General features: G+C 36.3%; 1 protein-coding gene across 1 annotated transcript in view; it reads right to left on the reverse strand.

Moving 5' to 3' along the window:
* Positions 1–8,858: 8,858 nt before the first annotated feature.
* ERMARD (ER membrane associated RNA degradation) overlaps positions 8,859–22,114 on the reverse strand; it is a 16,762-nt gene continuing 3,506 nt past the window's right edge. Inside the window, exons 4-17 of the mRNA XM_009644161.2 lie at positions 21,834–21,923; positions 20,060–20,157; positions 19,346–19,482; positions 17,956–18,070; positions 17,285–17,387; positions 16,806–16,835; positions 16,208–16,276; positions 15,272–15,442; positions 14,285–14,368; positions 13,386–13,465; positions 12,448–12,576; positions 10,761–10,970; positions 9,710–9,823; positions 8,859–9,018 (exon numbers count right to left, since the gene is read on the reverse strand). Of these exons, the coding sequence (XP_009642456.2) occupies positions 8,859–9,018; positions 9,710–9,823; positions 10,761–10,970; positions 12,448–12,576; positions 13,386–13,465; positions 14,285–14,368; positions 15,272–15,442; positions 16,208–16,276; positions 16,806–16,835; positions 17,285–17,387; positions 17,956–18,070; positions 19,346–19,482; positions 20,060–20,157; positions 21,834–21,923 (1,590 nt within the window). The remainder of the gene's footprint in view (positions 9,019–9,709; positions 9,824–10,760; positions 10,971–12,447; positions 12,577–13,385; positions 13,466–14,284; positions 14,369–15,271; positions 15,443–16,207; positions 16,277–16,805; positions 16,836–17,284; positions 17,388–17,955; positions 18,071–19,345; positions 19,483–20,059; positions 20,158–21,833; positions 21,924–22,114) is intronic.

Below are 22,114 nucleotides of genomic sequence, written 5' to 3' on the forward strand. Positions count from 1 at the left end.
CATGCTGACTTAAGGAAGATCAAGAGGAAAAAGTCTTTTGTTTATTAGGAGATTACAGAATGACCAGGACCCATCAACATCAGATGTTGCAAAGGCAGATGTAGTCCTACTGTCCATAGTATGTGAAGTAAAGCCAGTGTAGGCAGGCAGGCAGATATTTCTGCCGTTATGCTAGACAGTGGTGCAACCTCATCTGCAAGACTGGGAGGGTTGTGCAAGACTGGTCCCATGGATGAGGAACTGAAACCAGGACAGGTGCAGGGAAATGCTGCGAGGTATATCCAGGAAATAACGAACCTATTTTATGAGGTTGAGCTTGTTTAGCCTAGCAATATGAAGACTGAGAAAGGATATGGTTCCTTATAAATACATTGAAGTGATGTGTAAACATTAGACAGAGAGAAGAGCTGCCCAACAAGGGGCCAGTACTGGCACAAGAACAAATGAGTATGAATGGGCCGTGAAAAGAAATGGATACTAGAAGAGGGTTTCTAAGCAACTCGAGCAAGGTTCTGATACAGCAGTACAGCAAACAGAAGAGGAGGAGAGACAAATTATTTCTGGTGTTTGATACAGCTGAAAGAGGTAGTGTGCAATCTGGTTGGCTGTTACAGCAGCATACAGCACCTAGGAGGCCCCTTCTAGTCCCATCCTTGACATTTCTAAATGCTTTTTACTAATTGGAGGGGAAACTACATATACAAAGGTCAAATTCAGAATCTTTGGAAAATTTGGATAAAAACACCTGAATAAATAGAACTTATATTAGGCCAGTCTTTAGAAGTCAAAAGGAAACGATAGCTTCCTCTTGATTGCTAACAGCTGCAATCCCTGCCATCCAGCAAGGGTGTTGGCAAGTGAATCCCCACCATCACAGACCCACCGACGCACACGACCCGTGCACTCATGCTCACGCCTGTTTCCTATGAGCCCACAGAAGTCACAGCTATCGTGCTGCAGATACAGGGATACAGGGCTCCTTCCATCACACAACCTGTCTTTCCACAGACGGGACTGCACCTTGATCGAATGTCAATGAAAAGAACCTACCAAAATAACCACAACATAGCTTTGACACAGTCCATGTTAAATTAATCTCCATGAATCAAGAACATGTATTTGCAGAGGTGGTTGCTCACTGCTGATCTGTACGTAGCATCACACAATGAAACTGAGAAATCCAGTTCAGTTCAGACAATTTATAAATCTCACTTACGACATCCAGTCACAGCCGCAGTGCAAATAATAAACAAAATGCAGTTGTAATGCTCAGGTCCCTCTCCTGAGATTGGCGACATCTCTCTTGCTTCAGTACATTAACCGGATTTAAAGTAAGGGATGCTAAGAATCTTTATTGGGCACTATCTTGTATTACCTGGTACAGATAGTCAACAACACCCACCCACCCCCCCTATTTCTAGCATGAATAATAGACTGTAAATAAACAAACAACAATGGTGTGTGGTAAAGCTTTAAAGCTCACAATGTGATTCCTCATGTCAAGCAACTACTGATTAATCTGAATAGAAATTAACAGCAAACTGGAAGATAATTGTGTGGCAGCTCTGTCTATCCTGGATCCAGAGAGCAGGTGCTGGGCCACATCTGCCCCCGAGGACAGCACAGAGACCATTATTCTTAACCAGAAAATGCCCTGTCCCACTTTTACAGCAGAAGACTCAGGAGGACAGAGAAATGCTATCAGTTTGATGGCCATCAGTTCTGTAATCATCCCACAGCCATCTCCCTGGAGATGTATTTAGTATCAGATGCGTTTTTTCAACCAAATAAATATTCCAGACTTCAGTGTTAACACACCATTAAAATGACACCATTGTGCTATATGGAATACTATAAATTAGACCTCAAACATAACAGACCAGACAGAAATAGCTATTACTCTCTCCCCTGCTCCACTTTCCCCATCTCCGCCTACTCTCCTGGAGAAAAATATTTGTAAAGGAAGAGGAAAAATTGCTTCCTTGTAACAATGCCTGTGACTTTGAGGTAGGCACTCTGTCTCTGCTGATGCAGGTCCCTAAACATCAAGAAGTAAGCCCCGAGAGGGTCAGTCACAGGACATTTTCAGTTCAGAGCGTGGCATTGAAGAGGTGAGCTGGCTTTGCTTTATCTTCTCTCCTGCCTCTTTTTCCCCTCCCTCTTCCCTCACCTCATCTCTCCTTATCCCCGCCCTTTGGCGCTATATAAACCAGAGGGCAGGGCATCCAGCTGCTTCCACAGCAGAACAATGTTTGGGCAGAGTCCATGTTGACACAAGAGCATTATATCCTGAAGGGTCAACGGCAGCTTTTTTTTTTTTTTTCTCTCGTTACTTTTTCTTTACCAACTGCATAGAATTAACCTTCCACTTTTGCACAAATGCCATTGGTCCAAAATTTATGAGCTCATCTAATTGACATCTCCTGTCATTGTACTATCCTGCCGGTTTAAGAGTATTATTATTTTCCCATTAAAACAATTAGAAACCCTCCCCTTCACATTTAATAAAAGTTACACATAGAAGATGCATGTAGGACTGGTTAGACAACCAAGACCCCCTTCTCCCATCTTGGGCTTTTCTGATCAAGGATTATCTCAGTTAAAGGTCAAACACAAACCCACAGTGTACCAGCCAATGGTCCAAATGCTGGCTATCTTGGTACCTCAATATCTACCCCCTCGTGCAGTGGACAGCTGTCCAAGGGCCTGGTACGCTGTACACAACCCCTCTCCCCAGCAAACCTATGCTACTCGGTCCCGTGGTCCTTAGGAATGGTAAACTTCACATGGGAGGGCCTACAGCGTACAGCCTGTTTGAGAAGTACCTTGGTAAATGCATCATCCTACCGCTCTGAAGGGGCAAACCAGTTTCAGTCACCTAGAGGCAACAGCCCAGCCAAAACGTTCTGTTTGACTGCTGTTGCTGGGAAGCAGAAACATTCCTCACCTTGTCAGAAAACATCCCACTCCACAAAACGCACTTAAGGTGGAGTTTAGCTAGTGGAGTTGCTTACAGAGAGGTCTATCAGACACAATTCCACCTGTTACACAAGGAATTAGCATTAGTAGCAAAGCTCCTCCCAAATTTGAGACTGATATTCTCAGGACAAGAGGCCCATGATTCTTCTAGCTATTCTAGGCACATTTTTGCTGCACCGTAAGTTTACGTGCTTGATTTTTCCTTCTCTAATGGGATCTCCACTAAAATCAGCATAAGGAACTTCAGAAACATACCCCCACCCACCCCACTTCTAAGTATTGACTGCATGCCAATAGTTCGGTGTCCAGGCATTCCAGATACAAACCAATAAAACAAATTAAAGGAAAGTTGTTATTTTTTTAAAAAAAGAAACTTCCACCATTCATTTTTACAGGCAAAGTCTTTGTGTGTTTGCTCTTCCAAAACACAATGCTGTGGTATCTCAGTGTTTCTGAAGTGGCAGTGTAGGCACTGTACTCTTATGTTTCATTGAGTGCTCGTTCAAAACAGCTGTATGTTCTATATAAAACATGTTTACATAGTAAATGTACTTCCTGTAGACACAAAGAAATGTTAATGAATAACCATTCCTGCATTTCAAATTTTGCAGGGCTGTGGGAAGGATCAGTGCATGACAAAATAGTTAATGTTCACCCACTTTCTGGCACATGAAATCTGTTACTACAACTAATCCCTTACAGAGAAAAGAAAACATGGAAAACAAACTGGCGCTGGCTGGTTCTACTATGCTTTTTTTTTTTTTTTTTTTTTTGAGAAACTGTGAGATGCATATACATGGGAGAGGAACAGAGGAGGTATTCAGTAGAGAATGCCAGAAGGCATGTACTCCTTTTTGTAGGCAAGGCTGTTGGCTTTAATTGTATATATTGTCTTGGATTCTCACCTTCAGAAAAAATGCCAGTTTGATCTCGCACAGTATTCACTACCCATATTTACATCCTATTGCCTGGGGCCCAGGGAAGGCAAACAGGCATTTTCCCTTCAGTCAATTTCTATCTGAAAATCTATATGACTTAAAAGACTTCTTAGATAACAGATCTGCATTTACCCTTGAAAATTTTTAAAAAGCAAAAATCAGATGATCTAACCTATAGCATTGCCCCTGAAAAAGCCTCAAAATGAAAACTGGTTTCTACTCTAGGTGAAGTTCTTTCTGAAACACAAAAATAAATAAAGAATTAAGAATTTGGTATATAGCTGTGAAGTCCCCCACACAATCCCCACTTCCCTGCGAAGTCAGCCACTACATTAATTAGGCTTTGCTATACAGCAATTTTATCTGAAATAAATAGGTCTTTCGTCCAATCCCCTGAAAATAAGTAAACCTGAAAAAGAAGCACAGATAGGAACAAATCCACTTCAAGGGAAACCCAAACATAATGAGGCAGATCCTTAGTGGAGTAAAGGATCTGCACTCAAGTTGATGGGGCAGGCGTAGTTTACACCAGTCAGGAATCTGCTCTGCATCTGTGGACTAATTTATCAAAAAAAGGTGATACACCATACATGGACCAGATGCATTAATGTAGTGTAAGGCAAAAACAAGCTCTCTTAGGGGTGTTCCAACATTTCTACACAAGATTTCACAGCATACAAAAATTACTTCATGTGAATGAAAATCCTTTTTAACTGCAACCTCTCTGCATGGTTTGAAATTGCTACTGTGGACAAGGTTTTCAAAGGCCACCCAACAAGCAATGCTCAACTATATCTTCTTCACAGGGTGGCATATGAATAGCACATTTGATTTTTAACAGACTGAAAAATCATTACCACAGCAATAAGGCTGAGAACTTGGAGCAATTTTCTCAATAAACACATTCCTTGACAATTATTTTTGTTCAAAAGATATATTTTGCTTTTGAGATAAGATTTTTTCATGATATCACAGCAATTAACAAAGGACAATCTGGAAATTTTACTTTTAGGCATGTCAATACCTTCTTACATTTTGTAATAAACTAATTTATTAAAATAAACTATTTAGTAAATTCAAAGAACCCATTCTCTTAAAATACCTGACGAGAGGGGGAGTTGATGAACTTCTGGCAAATTCAAAAAGTCTTCAGCAAGTAACGTGAATGTAATGTACCTCTATCTAATTAATAAAATGCTGTTTGCAAAACATTTTTTCAGAGGTGTTCAATTTCTCCAAAAGTGATCTGAAACAAATGAGAGAAAAAATTTTCACTAGAAGCAACGTCCGCAATTAAGACACCTATAACTAAGCTGATGAAATCAGAGGAAAACTTGATTTCTTTATACACATTCTAAGAAAAGACATGAGAAAGTAAATGTCAGGGTGCAATGTCATTTTGAATTACCAAACACTGCCACCAAGTGTTCACTTCGAAGACTACCAGGCTGCTTGAAAACAGCTAGATGGTAAATATTAAAGTAAATCACATATGTTGCTCTATCTTTTAATGTAAAATGTTTCTGTATAATGCAAAAGTAATGATAACCTCAGAAAGGTTTTAAGTGGTTTTATACAAATGTAACACAAACAGCTAACAACACATGGTTCTGTTTCTAACCCCTTCTATCATCATTGTGGAGAGTACTAACTAGAGAATAACAAAGAGAAAATAACAGACAAGCTTTGTTTCCCCACACAGATACCTACCATAATTGAAGTTTCATGGTGTTTGTGCAGTGCCCACCTCAATACATGTCTAGTTCATCTTGATGGGCCCTAGAAGATACCAAAACCCACAAATGTTCACACAACTACAACATAGTTATTTCAGAGATCGGCTTTTCTTCAAACTTCTACGTGCATGAAAAAAACATTCATATAACGATGGAGGCAACGGATGCAGAGGACTTCCGACAACATTAATTTCTACTGGTTCTACTGTAAGCATCAAAGGATCTCTACTCTTACCTGAAAACCATATCCATTCCAACTTCAGACTATTGAAATTTCTTATTAGTTAATACAATCTCTCACCTGAAAACTCTCCTTGAGGTGGAGAGGCAGGCAGGGGAACTTCATCTCACTACTGAAAAGCTAAAATGATTAGAGATGATATTCTCATTTAGATGGGATATTCAAGAAGATGCAAAGGAATTCCAATGACTTCACCAAAAAGATGGATACCTGATTTTCTTCTACGTTTGCAAAACTTCTTTCATAAATTCTTTGAGTTGGGAGGCCTAACATGAGCTTGTAAGATCAGGACATATTAGAAACAAATTCTCAGCTATTTTTAGTTAATATACACACACACATATAAATTGATTACTTGAAGTTGGAAGAACCGACTGAAGAATCATCGCTCCCTCATCAGCGTTATCCAGATAAACAAAATACTTCAACCACCTTCCTCAGAGGATGCTGCAGATTCCAAGTCTATGATTGTATGAGTGGATATAGCTTCAGGAAAATGCAGTCCCCAGAGAGCAGGGCCAACAACTAAAACAGACACAAGTTATTCTAGGATGAAATACTATGCTTGCAAGAAAACATTCTTTGGTACAATTGTAGGTATTTGAAATTTCAAGAATGCAAGAATTTCAAAAAAAGACTGAACAACTACATGAATGCCTAATGGATGACTACGCAGTTTTGGACAGCTCAGTTCCAGAATTAATTCCCTTTAAGACAACAAAAATCAGAACACTTGCATTTAAACGTGATGTGTTTTGTCAGCATGACTCATGGTCATCTCAGTGGACGTCTTTGGTTATTCCAAGCTGCTTCTGCTCTCAGGAATACCGAGTGTTCAGAGTCAAGATTCTTTCTAATATCTTAAAACGCAAGGTGACTCCAAACAGATGGCAAAGATGAATAACTGAAGCAGAGAAGTCATTTCAAGTAACTGATAAAGGACAAACCCCATGATCTTTACCATGTCTCTTGCCATTTGTTCTTCAATGTGCATTGTAGAATATATGCTTATTCTGCAGCTCTATTCTGCAAGTCTTTTAACAGCAGGAAGAAAACATAAGCCCCGCATGCAGCTCTGCTGGCAAACGACAGCATTAAGTCAGAATAAATTGGATTGTCCCAGTCTGTTCCAGATTTGTCTAACAATAGATGGTAGCAGCGTTCCCATCAGAGAGCTTCAGAGGCAGGGGAAAAAAAAAAAAAAGGGAAAAGCACCTCTGACAAAGTTGCCAGAAGTCCGTCATGTTTCTTTCTGCAGACTTAATGCAGCAAATCACATCTACAACACTAATCGGTGAAGGAGAAACTGTCAATGTGCTCCATCCTAGGTAAAAGCATATGAAGAGACTAGCGTGCAACACCATTTTAGCAAAGTTTAAATATAGGGACAAAAGGAGAACTTAGGTTGTTGAAACTATACATCTGTGGTCTATAAGATGCTTTTCAGTACATGAACATACTTTCAAAAGGAGAAAGTGTGTCAGTGTTTATGTACTTTTAAACTATGGCCCAGTGTTTTTATTTCTTGATCTCTTTCCTACAATAAATATGTAAAGCTTAAATAATTTTTTTGCCTTACAACACTTATCAACCACCCCCTTACAATACTTATCACAATCAAAACAAGTGTCATCATAAATGTCACTACCAAGCTATACTTAGCAGAAGTTAACACGTCTGAGCAAAGTCAATGGGTACAAAATAAGCATTCAAAAATATAATTAGAATTTGCCAACTCAGTTGTTAAAAAAAGCTGAAATTTCAGACTGGCTCATATATTGCACTTCATTCATTATTCTCTATTCCTAGTTTAAATATTTTTTATGTAGTTCATGCTCTTTCACATCATTTAGTTCCATAGTAACAAAAAAACCTTGGAAAATAACATTTAAATTTCAAACACACACAATATATTGCAAGAGTAGCATAAAGGAAGCAGTTTGATCTTAGTTTATATCTATCCCCCACACCAAATAAACCGAACTAGTAAATCTCTCACTCTGATTTCCAGTCAAGAAACATTGCAAAGAATCTTATTAAAATGTAACTTGAATCTCTAATCCTTTGTAGAGCCAAACATTCTCCAGACATTACCCTCTGGTTTTACTCTCAGTAAGAGAAAGCAAATGGATAGAGATTGGTGGTCTGTGAATCTGTTCTTCAACTGATACATTCCTTTAAAATTCTACTCTTTGGGGATGAGAAAGGGGGAGAATTTATTTTGAAAAAATAAATTATTCAAATGAATGTTGTGTGCAACAAGATAGCTTTTTGAACCACAATAAATATGTGTCTGTGAGTGTGTGCATATAAATGTTCATATTTAATCTGCACAACATGAACTCACTAACTAGGTATGTATTGGGAATGAACAGATGAAATTAAACAAAAGAAACACATATTGTGCAAAAGTTATTCCACCCTGCCTCCTTTAAATCCCGGTATATAAACAAATGATTACTGTGTTATCAGCGCTATCTCAGTGCAAGATCTGACTCTGTCTTGAATTACCACCACAGCTACCAATGAGCATTACTTTATGCTAAATGTTCATCATTTCTTAACTCGTTGATCACAATGTCTGACATTATTTCCAGTATATTTCAAAGTAAAAAACTACTTTTTGGATTCAAAATTTTCCAGGGCTTTTATTCACACTCCTTTCTTAGATATTTTGAATATAATAGAAAACTATAAAAATAAAAATAAAAATCCATAATAAACTAGAACTTGCATCATCCTGATTTAGCTCACAGTAAATCTTTTTCAATGCATTTGGCAAGCAGTCCGTTCTTCAGAAACTTGATCATTCAACTCCAGTCTTAACAGCCACCTTCTAATAAAAAGACTAAATTTTGCATCCAAAATTCAACAATGACTGATGAAGTTTGCCTTTGAATTAGATTTGTAAAATTTGAGGACTCCAGAACAAATATAACAATGTCCAAATAATCTTAAAACCATTTACGTAGCTAGCTGCATTAACAGTAGCTTTCTGTCACTGATTTTCTTTATTTTTATCAAAGTCTTGTTTGTAAGCTCCACGGTTTCATCCCACTTGTTTTTCTCAGGGCTTGTGTATGTCACCAAGTTCTCAGAATACTGCAAGACTGACTTCAAAAACCTATGAGAAATAAAACCAAAGAAGAGAAACTCATTAAAGGATTTTAAAAGAAAAAAAAAAAGAAATAAAGAAAAATATCTTAATGCCTGATTTAAAGCTGCTAATGTCTCCGAATTTCCAATTTCTCAGGACACACTAGGTTTCTTCTACTTCTGGAAGAGAATCACTCCATCATCCTCACAGTAAGAAGTGATGATTTTCAGAACTGGAATTAAACACTGCCATAGAAAGAATGCAGTGATAAAATGTGTGCTAGAATTTTCCCAAAATGTTTTCCTTCCCTTTCTCAGTCAAATGTTTCACAGTGCCTATGATATCCAACCAGCTGTTAATTTGTTTGTTGTTTGTTGTTAGATTGTAAGGAGTAAAATTAACAACATATTAAATACAGCTTTTATGTATCGGTATTTTTTTGAGTGTGTGATTGTTCTCCATCTATACTAAGGAAGAATCTAATAAAATTAAAAACGTGAATAACTGGACCATATATTTTCAACTAAGTTATTTTTGTTCTTGAGTGAGTGAACATTGTCTGAGATATAACAATGACTATAATGATAGAAAGAAGGATGACAATCTACTAAAAGACATGCTGTTCCTTTTTATTTTTTTCTCTACAGGATTTATATCACAGATCAAAAAGGAATGTGTACAACTTCCTTTTTTCATAAAATAAATCTTATATACTCACTTTAGATACTGCTGATAATCAAAAGGATTCTTCTTACAAACCAAATGAATGTTGACTAGTTCTAGAGTAATCAACACTAAGATGAGACGCAACATCGGAGACAAAAATTTAATGCTAGAAATAAGCAAAAATATTTTAAAATAAACAAACTAAACCCAAATTAAATAGAAATCATTAGTATAAAAAAATCTTCAGACTTCTGCATCCATCCTAAATAGCTGGATATTACGCATGTGTGTGAGAGACTATGAAACGTCTTTCAGCAAAGAGCAGAGGAAACATCAAAACTATAAATGAAGACCATAAATTATGAAACCTCAAAAAGAGGAAAAAAAGAGAAACACATAGCTAGGATTCCAAAGAAACCTCACCAGCACCCATTACTCCATAGATAATAAAATGAAGTTCAACTGAATTGCAAATACGTATCGTCAGTTACCAGTTTAAGCTATGTTTCTTAAATAATATGGTTAACATTTTTAGGAACATAACCTGGCCAAGAACACAATATTTACAGTTATCACAGCTTTTAGAGTAGATTCATAAATCCCTGGAAAACCCTTCTGAATAGGAACAAAATTAATGGAACACTAAACAATCTCTCTTCTATCTATAAAGATGCTGACTCAGGTACGGTGATAAAAAGCAGCAAAACTCAAGTAGGTAGAGTCTTGAAATCAGTTTAACCTATTGCATTCTGATAAAACTTGACCAGCATTTATATGCTTAAATAGCAAAAGCTAGTAACTAAAAAATACAATCTAACATTGAAACAACACTTTTATTTGAAAGTTAATAATTTACAGTGGAGTAGTCTAGCAATGCTAAAAATACTCATTAAATTATTCTCCAATTTGAGATTTTCTTGTTATTTCAACATTACTACATAATAGAAATCTGGGTTGACACTTAACTCTGAAATGTTTAACAAGAACACATGAACACTGTTGACTTTAAACTTCAAAGACAAACCACTGAAAGCTAGCAACAGCAGCATGCAGCCACTCTCTCATAAACCCAACCACAAAGTAAAGAAAAACCATCAGCCAACCTGTTTAACATCCGTAGATAGTTATTCCTCTGGCGAGAACGTAGAGTTTTGTTCATCCACTGTTTGTATCTCAAGTCAGTGCTGGCAATAACTTGTTCAGTCACTTGATGGCACTGTGTGCTTATTTTACGGAGTACCACCAAAATTTCCAGAACAGGTCGTGGAGAATAAAGTGTGCAAACATGCCTATCACAAAGTTCAATCAACAGCCTCCAAAACAGGAAGGAATTGTTAATTTCAAGCTTTTGTTAGCTGGATTTAACATGAGATACATTTCATATTTGGTGTGGTTTGATTCATAATATTTCAATTCAGAAAACCTGGAAATGGATTACTCTTACCTCATGACTGAAAAAAAGCAAGGGTCTATCTTGTAGGGGTAGTGATTATGTTCTCTATTGCTTTACTGAATATAAATGCCAAACTGCTGGTGATGAATACGCTTCCCATTTCAGATCAAAGAAATAGAACCATAATAAACAAAACTGCCTGGCTGAAATGATATACTGAACACATTAAATCACAGCAGGGCTGTGGTTGAAGCCTCCCACCATAGTTCAATTCACAATGAATTAACATCCACCATAATAAAACTCACTCAAACAAATGGTATTAATTACTACTCCAATTAGTGTGTGGTCTTTCTTCTGGGCAGAACAAGAAGCAGACTTAACATTTTGTAAAATGCAGGTGGTGAGGCCGTTGTTTTAATCAACACCACACCAGATTATGCTTTGTTAAAGCACCCAAATATATTTCTGCTGTCATATTCTAATCTGCTAAACTAATGTGTCACACATCACTTTAAACATTGTTCTCATAGAAATGTTTCTTAATCTCCCTCATGCTCAAATTATCCCTGAGACAGCAAAACATTAATGACTAAAAGTGATAAAGGCAGAAGACTCTACAAATGGCTTAACACTTTATTGGGCTTCTTTTTCATAAGTGAGAAAAGTGCAGTCGATGGGTAGGAAACAGAAGGCACGCACGCTACGTAAGTAAAGCAACAGGTAAAATCCTCTTTGTGCTATCCTGCCCACACCTAATGGGTTTGAGTAGGAGAGTTTTGTTTCGACATATTCATTCAGTCACGGGACTCTTAAGGCTGCTATAAAAGTGCCAATTAAAAGCCAAATTGTTTTGATCATTATTCCAAGTCAGATACAGTTGGAACTAACGTACCTCCAAGTCTGACAAGAAGTATAACAAGCTATCTTCTATTTTGGAATCTTGGCACTAAAGCATGTAAGAACAGAATTATGTAGCAGCATATTACTATTTTAAATGCCACATGCAACTGTGACACCAAGCACATTTAAACAAATTTTGATGCAGTTTAGCACACAAAACAGGGTAAAGCCAACTTAACCTAGTCAGTACATAAATATTTAAAACATTTTGCTCTCCTGGTCTGAAAGAAAAATGGCTACTTTTTTCATGCTAATTTCCAAGTAAGATCTGTACTGTAATAACATCCCAAATCTACAGTGTCTCATCTTCATTTAAAGATGATGTTCAGCTGCATTCTTAAGATTTTTAGATTAGATCAGCAGCAACATTAGAAAAGTACATGCAACATGTCAAGCGTTCTAAAACCAGGGAAATGCTAACTTAGGTTTGAGAGTTCTCGTGCTGGGCTGCATGTGGAAGCTGACAGTGGGGACTAGGAGGACATCAAACTCACCTCTCTGTTAGGATACTATCAATTGGATCATCTGAACTACAGCAATTCTGGGGCATATATTGCTGCAACTGAGATACAATTTCAGATATCATCAAAATTAAAGTACTAGCTTCAGCTTCTCCGTCCAGCCTTAAAAACAAAAGAAAAAAATTAAGATTTTATATGATAAAACTGTGTAGTACTTATTATGTCTCAAACGGCATAGATCAACATGCAGATTTTTTTTTGGATAACAGTGTATTCCATGTACACTCTCACTCTCTGATATAATGGTTCTTTTCCCTCCACCTTATAAGCGTGATTTTCTTTATCCAACTAAAACCAACTTAGTCTCAGCAGTCTTCTGAACCCTGCTTAACCCTCTATTTGTTCATCAGAATCCTGCAGCATACTGCGTATGTGCCAGATGCATTGAGTTTTCACCTCTCAGCTCTAAACGAGTATGATTTCCTCCAGTGATATTATTAATCACTTCCTCCTTTTCAAATAACAAGAGAAGGTTACACTCTTTTTCTAAGTAATATCTCATGTAAAGTCTTCTGTTGATTTGGTTACCAAGTCCTTTTCGGAATAAGCAATTATTTTCTGGTTTACATCTGGTGAGCCATCTTTTTGTTTTTATTGTGAAGGACCAGTTTTAATTTCCTAACAGCCCCTTCAGCTTCTCTTCAAAAATAGAACATGGAGTCACTACCACCTTTGTATGTTTCAGATGTCTTCCCATTCCCTTCAAGTTAGCACACTGTTTATAGTCTTTATAGTATCTGTACTGATGTGTATAGCACAGATGAAGCTAAAAAGAACAAAGGGATCTTCTCACAAACCCTCCGGTGTCTATCAGCTTCCCAGTAAAGTATTTGAAGAGACACTTCAACATCTCAAATCCCATTCTTCATAACTATTTTGAGAACTATCTTTTTTTAAAAGCATATACATACCCTTTAATTGTTTGAATGTGTTTCTCAGGCATTGTTGGCAATTCAGGCCATACATGAATGCTCTTCATACATTCCAGCACCTCAAAAATGCATCATGAAAAATGTTATATAAAGTGCAGCCTTTGACAGCCAGGACAACGTATTTTACTTTTCATAGTGGCTTTTTAGAAAAAACTGCAACAGGTAGTAAATTACTTGTAGTAATAGTCATAACTGTGTAAGCTGACATTGATGGTTAAGGTGCATGTTAGGGCAAAAAGTCTTGATGTACACTTTCATGCTAAAACACCATCTGAATAAAGTAATTTGCTATTCTTTCTTCCATTTTATTAATATAAAAAATTAACTAACATGACTTGTAACATTCAATGTAACTTTCAATGCTGTCAAAAATGAAAAATACTAAGTATGTCTACTGCAATCTCAAATCAATAGAGGAACATTTTCAAGCGGTTCGGTAAGCCATAAACTGATTGGCAGAGAACTACCATGACACTTGAAAGCAGATTTTGCTACAATGACAGAATTTTAATCAGCTGGCTTTCATACAGTAAAAACCTTAGTTATAGCCCAATGCAAGATTCCTAGATACTTGACCAAACAGAGTGTTCCTCACATAGCAAAGCAAAAGGACATGAAGAAAACTACAGAACAGCAAACATTCAGGTAAGAATAAAGCTATTCAGTGAGTCAGAGCACAAACACAGCACCAATTGCATCAACAGAAGTGTGCTTAATTACATCCCATTTTAGCAACTGTAAATTCCTGTAAATTCTGAAAGATGAAACTAAAAAGCTCATTAAAAAAATATGTAAGTTTTTAACTATTTAGGACAATCAAAGCATGAAGACAACAATTAGACCAATTTTAAGAGTGCTTTCACAGTGGAAGTACCTACCTGTTTCTTGAGTCGGGAAATTGGATGAAATCGAGAACGGTAGCAACTTGCACAATTCATCAGTGGATTTATGACCATGTGTTCCTGATTTACAAAATCACAGACAATACACAACAGTTTCTTTAAACTGTCCTAATCATATGCAGACCTAGATTTATACTTAATTTTATGCAAGCCACCTGAAGTACTAAAGACTTCCAAATGTCTGAGGGCTGAAAGTAGTAATCAGCACAGTGAGTGTTTAAAGCTTAATTTCTTTGACACATTTTAACTATGAAACCTGACAGCAGCTGACAGAAAAGCAACCAAGTACTCTTTTAATACAGCAGCATGCAGTGTATCTTGAGAAACTAAAAAGAGCTGCAACTAATACATGGAAGATTTATCTCACAGGTTGCTGTATGATATTGAAAGAATGAATCCCAAATATTAACAGGAAATTGGGGGAAGCAAATACAATTGCTAATGTTGACAAACTTGTATTGATAGACAAAAAGCATTCACAAATTCACAGTGTAGAGTGTGGATACGAATCAAACCTCTATTGGTGAGCAACTATTATTTATAGTGTCTCAGAGAAAGAAAATCTCAAATATTACATACTTCAGTAGCTGAGCTACAGCTATTCTACATACCTTTTGGATACTTGAGCAGATAAACAGGCTAGGTATCAATACAATTTCACAAATAAAATTAAGTGAAATCACTATAATTTATGGATCAACCATGTGAATAAGGAGTGGTTAAGCAATCAAATTAAGGTACAGTAAGAAAGGGTAATCTTTTGGAAAACTTTCTGGACTTATTTCACTACAAAACTAGAAAGAACATACTATTACAATTTTTTACATGGAGGCATACTTCATTTCCACAAAAAGCTGCTGTCAAGAAGCTTTTAGAGAGTCATAAGGCTCTCTAAAATCAGATTTGGCATGCAAAACAACTGAAAAAAAAAAAATCTTCTGAGAGCATAATATTGATCCCCACCTTAAAAGCAAACATGTCCTCATCTAAGAATCTGCAGAGAAGAGTAATTGCAAATGCAATTATCTGATTAGCTACTTCTCTGGGAAATGCTTCCAGATTGATCTCTCCATGGCTTAAACGATCTCTTATACGTGGACCCTCCTGGTGGTTCAAAAAATCCCAAAGAAATTCCTGTGGAAACATACACCAAGTGTATAGAGTACCTCTGAAAGATAAGTATGTGACCATGTCCAAAGGAAAGGGGCATTTAGATGGTGAGAAAAAACAATGCAAACAATGCTTGTAGAAAAAAAAAAAAAAAAAAAGAGGGGCAACTCATCCATCTTGGTAGCTTCTGAGGAAATTCAAAACTAAAATACATGCTATTTTGTGAGAGGCAACAACTTTGTGTCCCAAGTCTTCCACAGCACCGCTGCCTCTGACAACAGGACAATAAACTCATGTCTCCCCTACAGTCTCAAAAGATCACTAAATTCAACACCCTTGTCAACACCCTTGGCTTTCATCTCCACTATCTGTTTGCATGGCAAGATGCAGAATGTGCTCTGGTAGGTTTGCAGCTATGTTTTTGTGCCATCTGCCCAGGTAGTGCAAGATGTGTCCCAGAAGCAGTCAGAAATAAGTTTTAATTTTCCCTGTATGAGGCATCAGTTTTTCTTCTGCTCCATTCAGCTGATCTGCAGAAGTCTAAGGAGAAGTATCTCCGAGACTTCTGTATTTCAGAAAGATAGTCAGTGTTTTATCCTAATCCAATATAGCTTGTTAGGTGCTACTTTGTATCCTTCATAATGAAAAAGAGTAACAAACTTCTGGTTCTAAGCTGCTGGAGACAAACTATATGAAATAAATTAGTATTAGGCAAGATCATAAATTATTTCTAAACTTAAACAAAACAACAACAAAAAAAGAAAAAAAAACAACTTTCAAAGCACTTACCATAGCAGGTTCCTCAAGAGCTGCAGGAAGCTGGTTGACTTCTTCATTATCCAAATGCTTTGCTAGCATCTAGAAAAAAGTAATTTGAATAGAAACTTGTTATTGAAAGCCAAACAATCAAAGAAAAAACACCAACTTAAGTTATTAGCTTCCCTAATTTTAAGCAATTACTTCCACCACTAAAGAATGGAGGTCCCTAATTATTCCTGACAATTTGAGATAATTCAAGAGAGTTGTAAAATTGAAGATTTCTGCTTGCAATGTTTATTTGTATTTATTTTGAATAACTGAATCTAGGAAAAGTGACAGAATGTTTGTTTCTGTGAGATGAAGAATTTCAAGATAAAAACAATTAGAAGGAATTAAAGTCTGTTCATTAAAATTTGTATTAATTTTGATATTTTCTGGGAGATTAAAAATTTAAAATGTTTACTGTCCATCATCTTCTATTCGGAAAAAAATTAGAAATAATGTCTTATACAACACACGAAAGTGCTTTCTGGTCTCTAGTAATGGGAAACATGCATGTCCTTAAATTCTAACATTGATATATATTTAAAAAAACCAAACAAACAAACAAAAAACAAACCACAAGTACCTCATCGAAAGTGGTGTAGAGGGCAGAAGGCTAGAACAAAAGACAATTAATATTATTTGATTTTCAAACAAAACCAAATAACTAGACATGTATACCAAACTTACATTTATTCATTTGCATGAGATACCAGAGGTGGATGAATAGCAAAAAAACTCCCTTACAAATGAAACAAGGGACTGTTGAATTTTGTGCCAAATTTTTAAAAATAAATATAAAATTATCTACTTTCCACCTTAAACTACTGTTCCTGAACATTAACTTTCAAGTACTTTTTCAGAACTCTTTTACTGGCAGACATCTTTATAAAAAAATAAGATGCATTCATGAAACTCTACTGGAAATTCGTAAATAATTGTCCACAATTGATTGAAAATTTTTGGGGGCAAATCTGTAAATGTTTATACACTATGCTTCTAGAATAATTATTTTGCAAATATTGTCAGCACTAAATCATAACTGACTTTACACAGAAATTTTACCTCAGCTGTTAGCAATCGATTTGGACATTTATTAGTTGTTGTGAAGAGCAATCTAAGTCCAACTTCCAGCTGAGGAAGTAAGAGAATCACACAGTCAGCATACCTGAAAAAAATAACAGAGATACCCAAAGGGGTTTTCCCCCTTATAAATAGAATCCAAATGGAAATCAGAGCCATCTCAGAGTTGTACCCTCAGGCCAAACAATCCATCCAAAAATTCCTTTGCCATGCACTTTGTAAACAAAAAAATAAATGACTACCTGTACCCAACAGAAGCTGACCACTGAATTCAAACCAGCTCAGAGATGAGAATAACTTACAAAAGGGTGGAGCATAGGAGAGGAAAACAAAACAAAGGACTTTTTTTTTTTTTTTTATCTCAACATGTTAACATCTGAAGATTTGTTTCCACTTGCTTTGTTAAGCTCTCGTTTTTGGCTATGTCTGCAATAGTTCTTTTTAGGTTTCAAAATATAGTTTATAAACCTAGCTGGCAAAAAATAAAGTAGTAAATCCACGAACTTTCTGAGAGACCACCATAACAATGCATAACTATTTGTTGTTAAGCAACAGATTTAGCAAAAACCTTTGGAATCTACAAATGCTGCTATTATTCTATAAATCAGAATATTCTATTAAAAATAATAATTAAAAAATAAATCTACTGTTACCTGCTTTGCTTGAAAGCTGTTAAAGCAGCCATCCAAAATGGTAACATTGTTTTTAATACAAAACTGGACAATTTTACTAGCTCTTCAGCTACGGAAAGTGCCTCATCATTAAGATCTGTAAGTTAGCAAAACAACGTTGATAAACTACATACAATCTACCATTTACTAATTCATTCTTAATATTTCACTGAAAATACAAGATTATTTCAGCATTTGTAAAGAGAGACTTGAAAGTTATCCAACTTATTTTAACTACACAAGTACAACGGTAGTCATATTTAAGATCAGAAATTGAGTTTGTAAGATTACATTTTTAGTGTTAATACAAAATTACAGAGTAAAACCAGTTAAAAAGTCATGGCTGCTTTTTACTGAGACTACCCAGCAATTGGACCTAGCTGCTGTTGAGTTATTCTCCATCTACTTCAAATACTTAAAAAAAGTGTAATATATATTAATCATTTTGATTTGGTAAGAATCAGTAGAGTAGTACGAACATTTGAACGTGAGCACATTGTGTTCCTACTTTATCAATTTTCTGTGATGACATTTAGCATAATAAATTAGCACTTCATGCTTCAGTGATACCATAAAATGAAACTCACAAATTCACATTATAAATATCTTATACAAGAGAAAGCTTAAAATGGCAAATGCAACTTGACTACATAGGTGTATTTCTGAAGCAAATCAACAGCTATAGGTTTTATACTACATGATGACTGGAATGTTATCAGCTTGATTGGGTTACCAAAAGCCCTGTCTCAGGTCCATGAACAGATGTTCCAATGGCAAATTGATTGTGTAGCACAATGTGACCATGACCATCATTGACACCAAGATTCTCCCTATACTGTTGTTGCTTTAAAAACAGTAGGAATAAACCAAATAAGGTCTGTAGCCAGGGAGATGAGAAGATTTTAAGCTGACGCTTCAGGTCCTTCCCTGAGAAAAGTATTAGTGCACTGAAGACACATCACCATCCTTTGTTTCAGCACTACCTTTCCTGCAAGATACAGGGCACTCTGATTCTGGAAAGAATTAGATTTTGTACAGGCAAACTAGCCACTGTTACATGAAATGAACTCCATCATCAAAAAACTGGAACACAGAGTTGAAGTCTTTTAGAAGCAGTAACATTACACGTTTCAATGTGTTATAATTATTTTAGAATGCAATATTTTTTGAATCAATAGTCAGTGGAACCGCCTACATATTAAAAAGTTGTCCTACAAGCATGATTGATTCATCTAATGACAGTGATACAGGTATCTTAGTTAAGATTCAATCTTAGAACTGTGGAAAATGAATTATTTTCAACTGTAACTTTGGATAATGAAACAATAACAAATATAGCATAATAAAAACTTGCTAATGGTTAAATACTTGCCTGGAAATACATCAAGCTCCTCTAAGCTAACGAAGGTCACATAAGGTCGATGTACTAAAATGCTTTTAGTTTGCAGAAGATACATCTGTAACAACTGACCCAATCCTGCAGTTAAAAAAAGCAGCATAGCACAATATCTAGGGAGAATACCATAATATATTAGAGAAGCTTATACAACTAAATCTTTTGCAAAAAATCAACATTTGTGGGTTGGGGACAAAGGTGGGGTTTTGCTCTTTCAAAGAACATTCAAAACCTACACTTCCCATATCTTTCAAACGCTTAATAATTAATTGCATTCACAAGCATGAAAAAACATTGTAGAATTAGGAAAAAGCATCACTGTATTCTACATTAGCTGCTGTTGCTCCTCCTCCTACTCCATATTCATCTGCCTTTTGATCAGTTATTCCTGACTGCCCTGACATACAAGGAACCATGTTTCAAAAGCTTTCTTGCTTTTCCTGTTAGTAAAAAAAACACTGGTCCTAAAACTGACCAGCTTTATAATGGCTGAAGTATTCTATGGAAACCCCTTTCAAAAAGAAGTGGCAACAGCAGGGGAAAACTGTCAGAAAACCGCCAGAGACCTTTGGTAATTTTTAGGGGTTTTTTATATTTTTTTTTTCAGTAAGAGCATAAGCCTTACTAATGGCTTTTCAAGCACTCTCAGGTCTGACTGGTAAGAAAAGGAGATTGGTTTTGGTCACTTACTTCACAGGAATTTCTTGTGGGGATGCAAATCCATGCCACAAAACATTACGAAGATTCAGACCATATGGAGATCCAATGAAAACCCTCAGTACATTCATCTAGTTAATAAAGAAAGTGATTACTGCACGTTAAAATCTATTCTTTATTACCTTGTGTCTTTTCCCGACAGAAAATTTCAAAAGTTACTGGGAAGCTATGATGTCTATTGTCAAAGTGACTGGACACAGCTTGTCACAGTAACAGCAACTCACTATTTGCTATTCCCAGTGTTCTCTGAAAGGAAATCTTTCAGCTTACTTGTATGTGCTATGGAATATAATATGGGAGAACAAAATTAGTTATTAGACACTCCAAACAGTTATGACAGGCAAAGAAGTGAGATCAAGTTTAGCTCTTACTTCTCAAAGTATAAATCCACAATAATTTAATTCAAATTAATATAAAAGAAGAATTTGCATTCAAAGCTGTATTCTCAGGTCACTATCAAACAAAAAGGGAAACTTTGGTTTTATTTTTTAACTGTAAGTGTCCTGGTTTCGGCTGGGACAGAGTTAATTTTCTTCACAGTAGCTAGCATAGTGCTGTGTTTTGGATTTAGTACCAGAAGAATGTTGATAACACACTGATGTTTTCAGCTGTTGCCAAGTAGTGCTCAGACTACTCAAGGACTTTTTGAGCTTCTCCTGCTCGGCCAGGTGCATAACAAGCTGGGAGGGAGCACAGCTAGGACAGCTAACCCAAACTGTCCAAAGAGCTATTCCATACCATATAATGTCATGCTCAGGGGAGTTAGTCGGTCGGTCGGTTGTGGGGGGACTGCTGGCGGCTCGGGGACTGCTCGCGGCTTGGGACGGGCTGGGCATCGGTCGGCGGGTGGTGAGCAATTGCATTGTGCATCATTCGTTTTGTATATTCTGTATATTCTGTTATCATTCTCATTATTACTATTATTATTATTTTCTCTTATTAAACTGTCTTTATCTCAGCCCTCGGCTCTAACCTTTTATTTCCTTTCCAATTCTCTCCCCCATCCCACTGAGGGAGGGGGGAGTGAGCAAGTGGCTGCGTGGTGCTGAGTTGCCAGCCGGGTTAAACCACGACAGTAAGAATTGAATTATTCCACTTGTCACCAAAATTCAAGAAATAATCCTTATAACACTACTAATCTGGCTAACAATACAAGCTTCTACAGTTCACATCCAATATTTTGTCTTAAATAATTTACTTTGTAAAACTGTATGTAAAAGATCATCTACTCCATTTACACGAGAGTGTAAAGGTCATCAGAATTTTGTTTTTATCGTTTTTTTGTAGATGGGGATGAACAAATTATTTTCCTCTGCTTTGAAAAATTCTAGTGTGGTAAATGTTATAAAGCATCTTACTACACTTGCTGAAGGGGAACACAGCTTATCAGAAACAGCCAGTGCAGGACGTGTATTTTCAAGTAGTGCAACTCAGAAAGAGGCAGACAACTCTGCAGCTTGCTCAGCCCTTGACAGATATGTGAAATTTCATGTATGTAGGTTTTTCATGTAGAAAAGCAAATATGAACTTATGAGCTTGCCTAAAAAATATTTCCATTTACGATATTCACTATTTTTGCCGTATATACCCCAGGCTGAAACATGTATAAAATGAAAATTTGTCCAATGTATTACAGAATTTTCAAACTCTTCTTCAGTGCAAGGAAAGGCTACGCTTGGAAACCTGCCATTTGGCAAGAAGAAAACCAGCTCAGTATTTATTACTCATTTCAAAACTATGCACTTACTACAGCTTGTCCAAAGACAATTGCAAGCTGGTCAGAAGCAAGCAAGTCTCTTAGAAGGAAAGGGCAATCTTTACCAATCAGCAAATACACCTATTAAAAGAAAGCAAAACATAACACCAGTAATTCAGTATACTTCTTTGTATTTCAAACATACAACTTGACTATTTCACCCAGTAACCATTTTCATTACCATAAAAACACTAATCAAACAAAACCCAACAAATCCTTAAAAAGGCTTTAAATTCTGTGATTTCATGACAAATTAAAATTTATGGAACATA

The sequence above is a fragment of the Egretta garzetta genome, unplaced genomic scaffold (assembly GCF_000687185.1).
Source record: "Egretta garzetta isolate BGI_Z169 unplaced genomic scaffold, ASM68718v1 scaffold118, whole genome shotgun sequence".
NCBI lineage: Eukaryota > Metazoa > Chordata > Aves > Pelecaniformes > Ardeidae > Egretta > Egretta garzetta.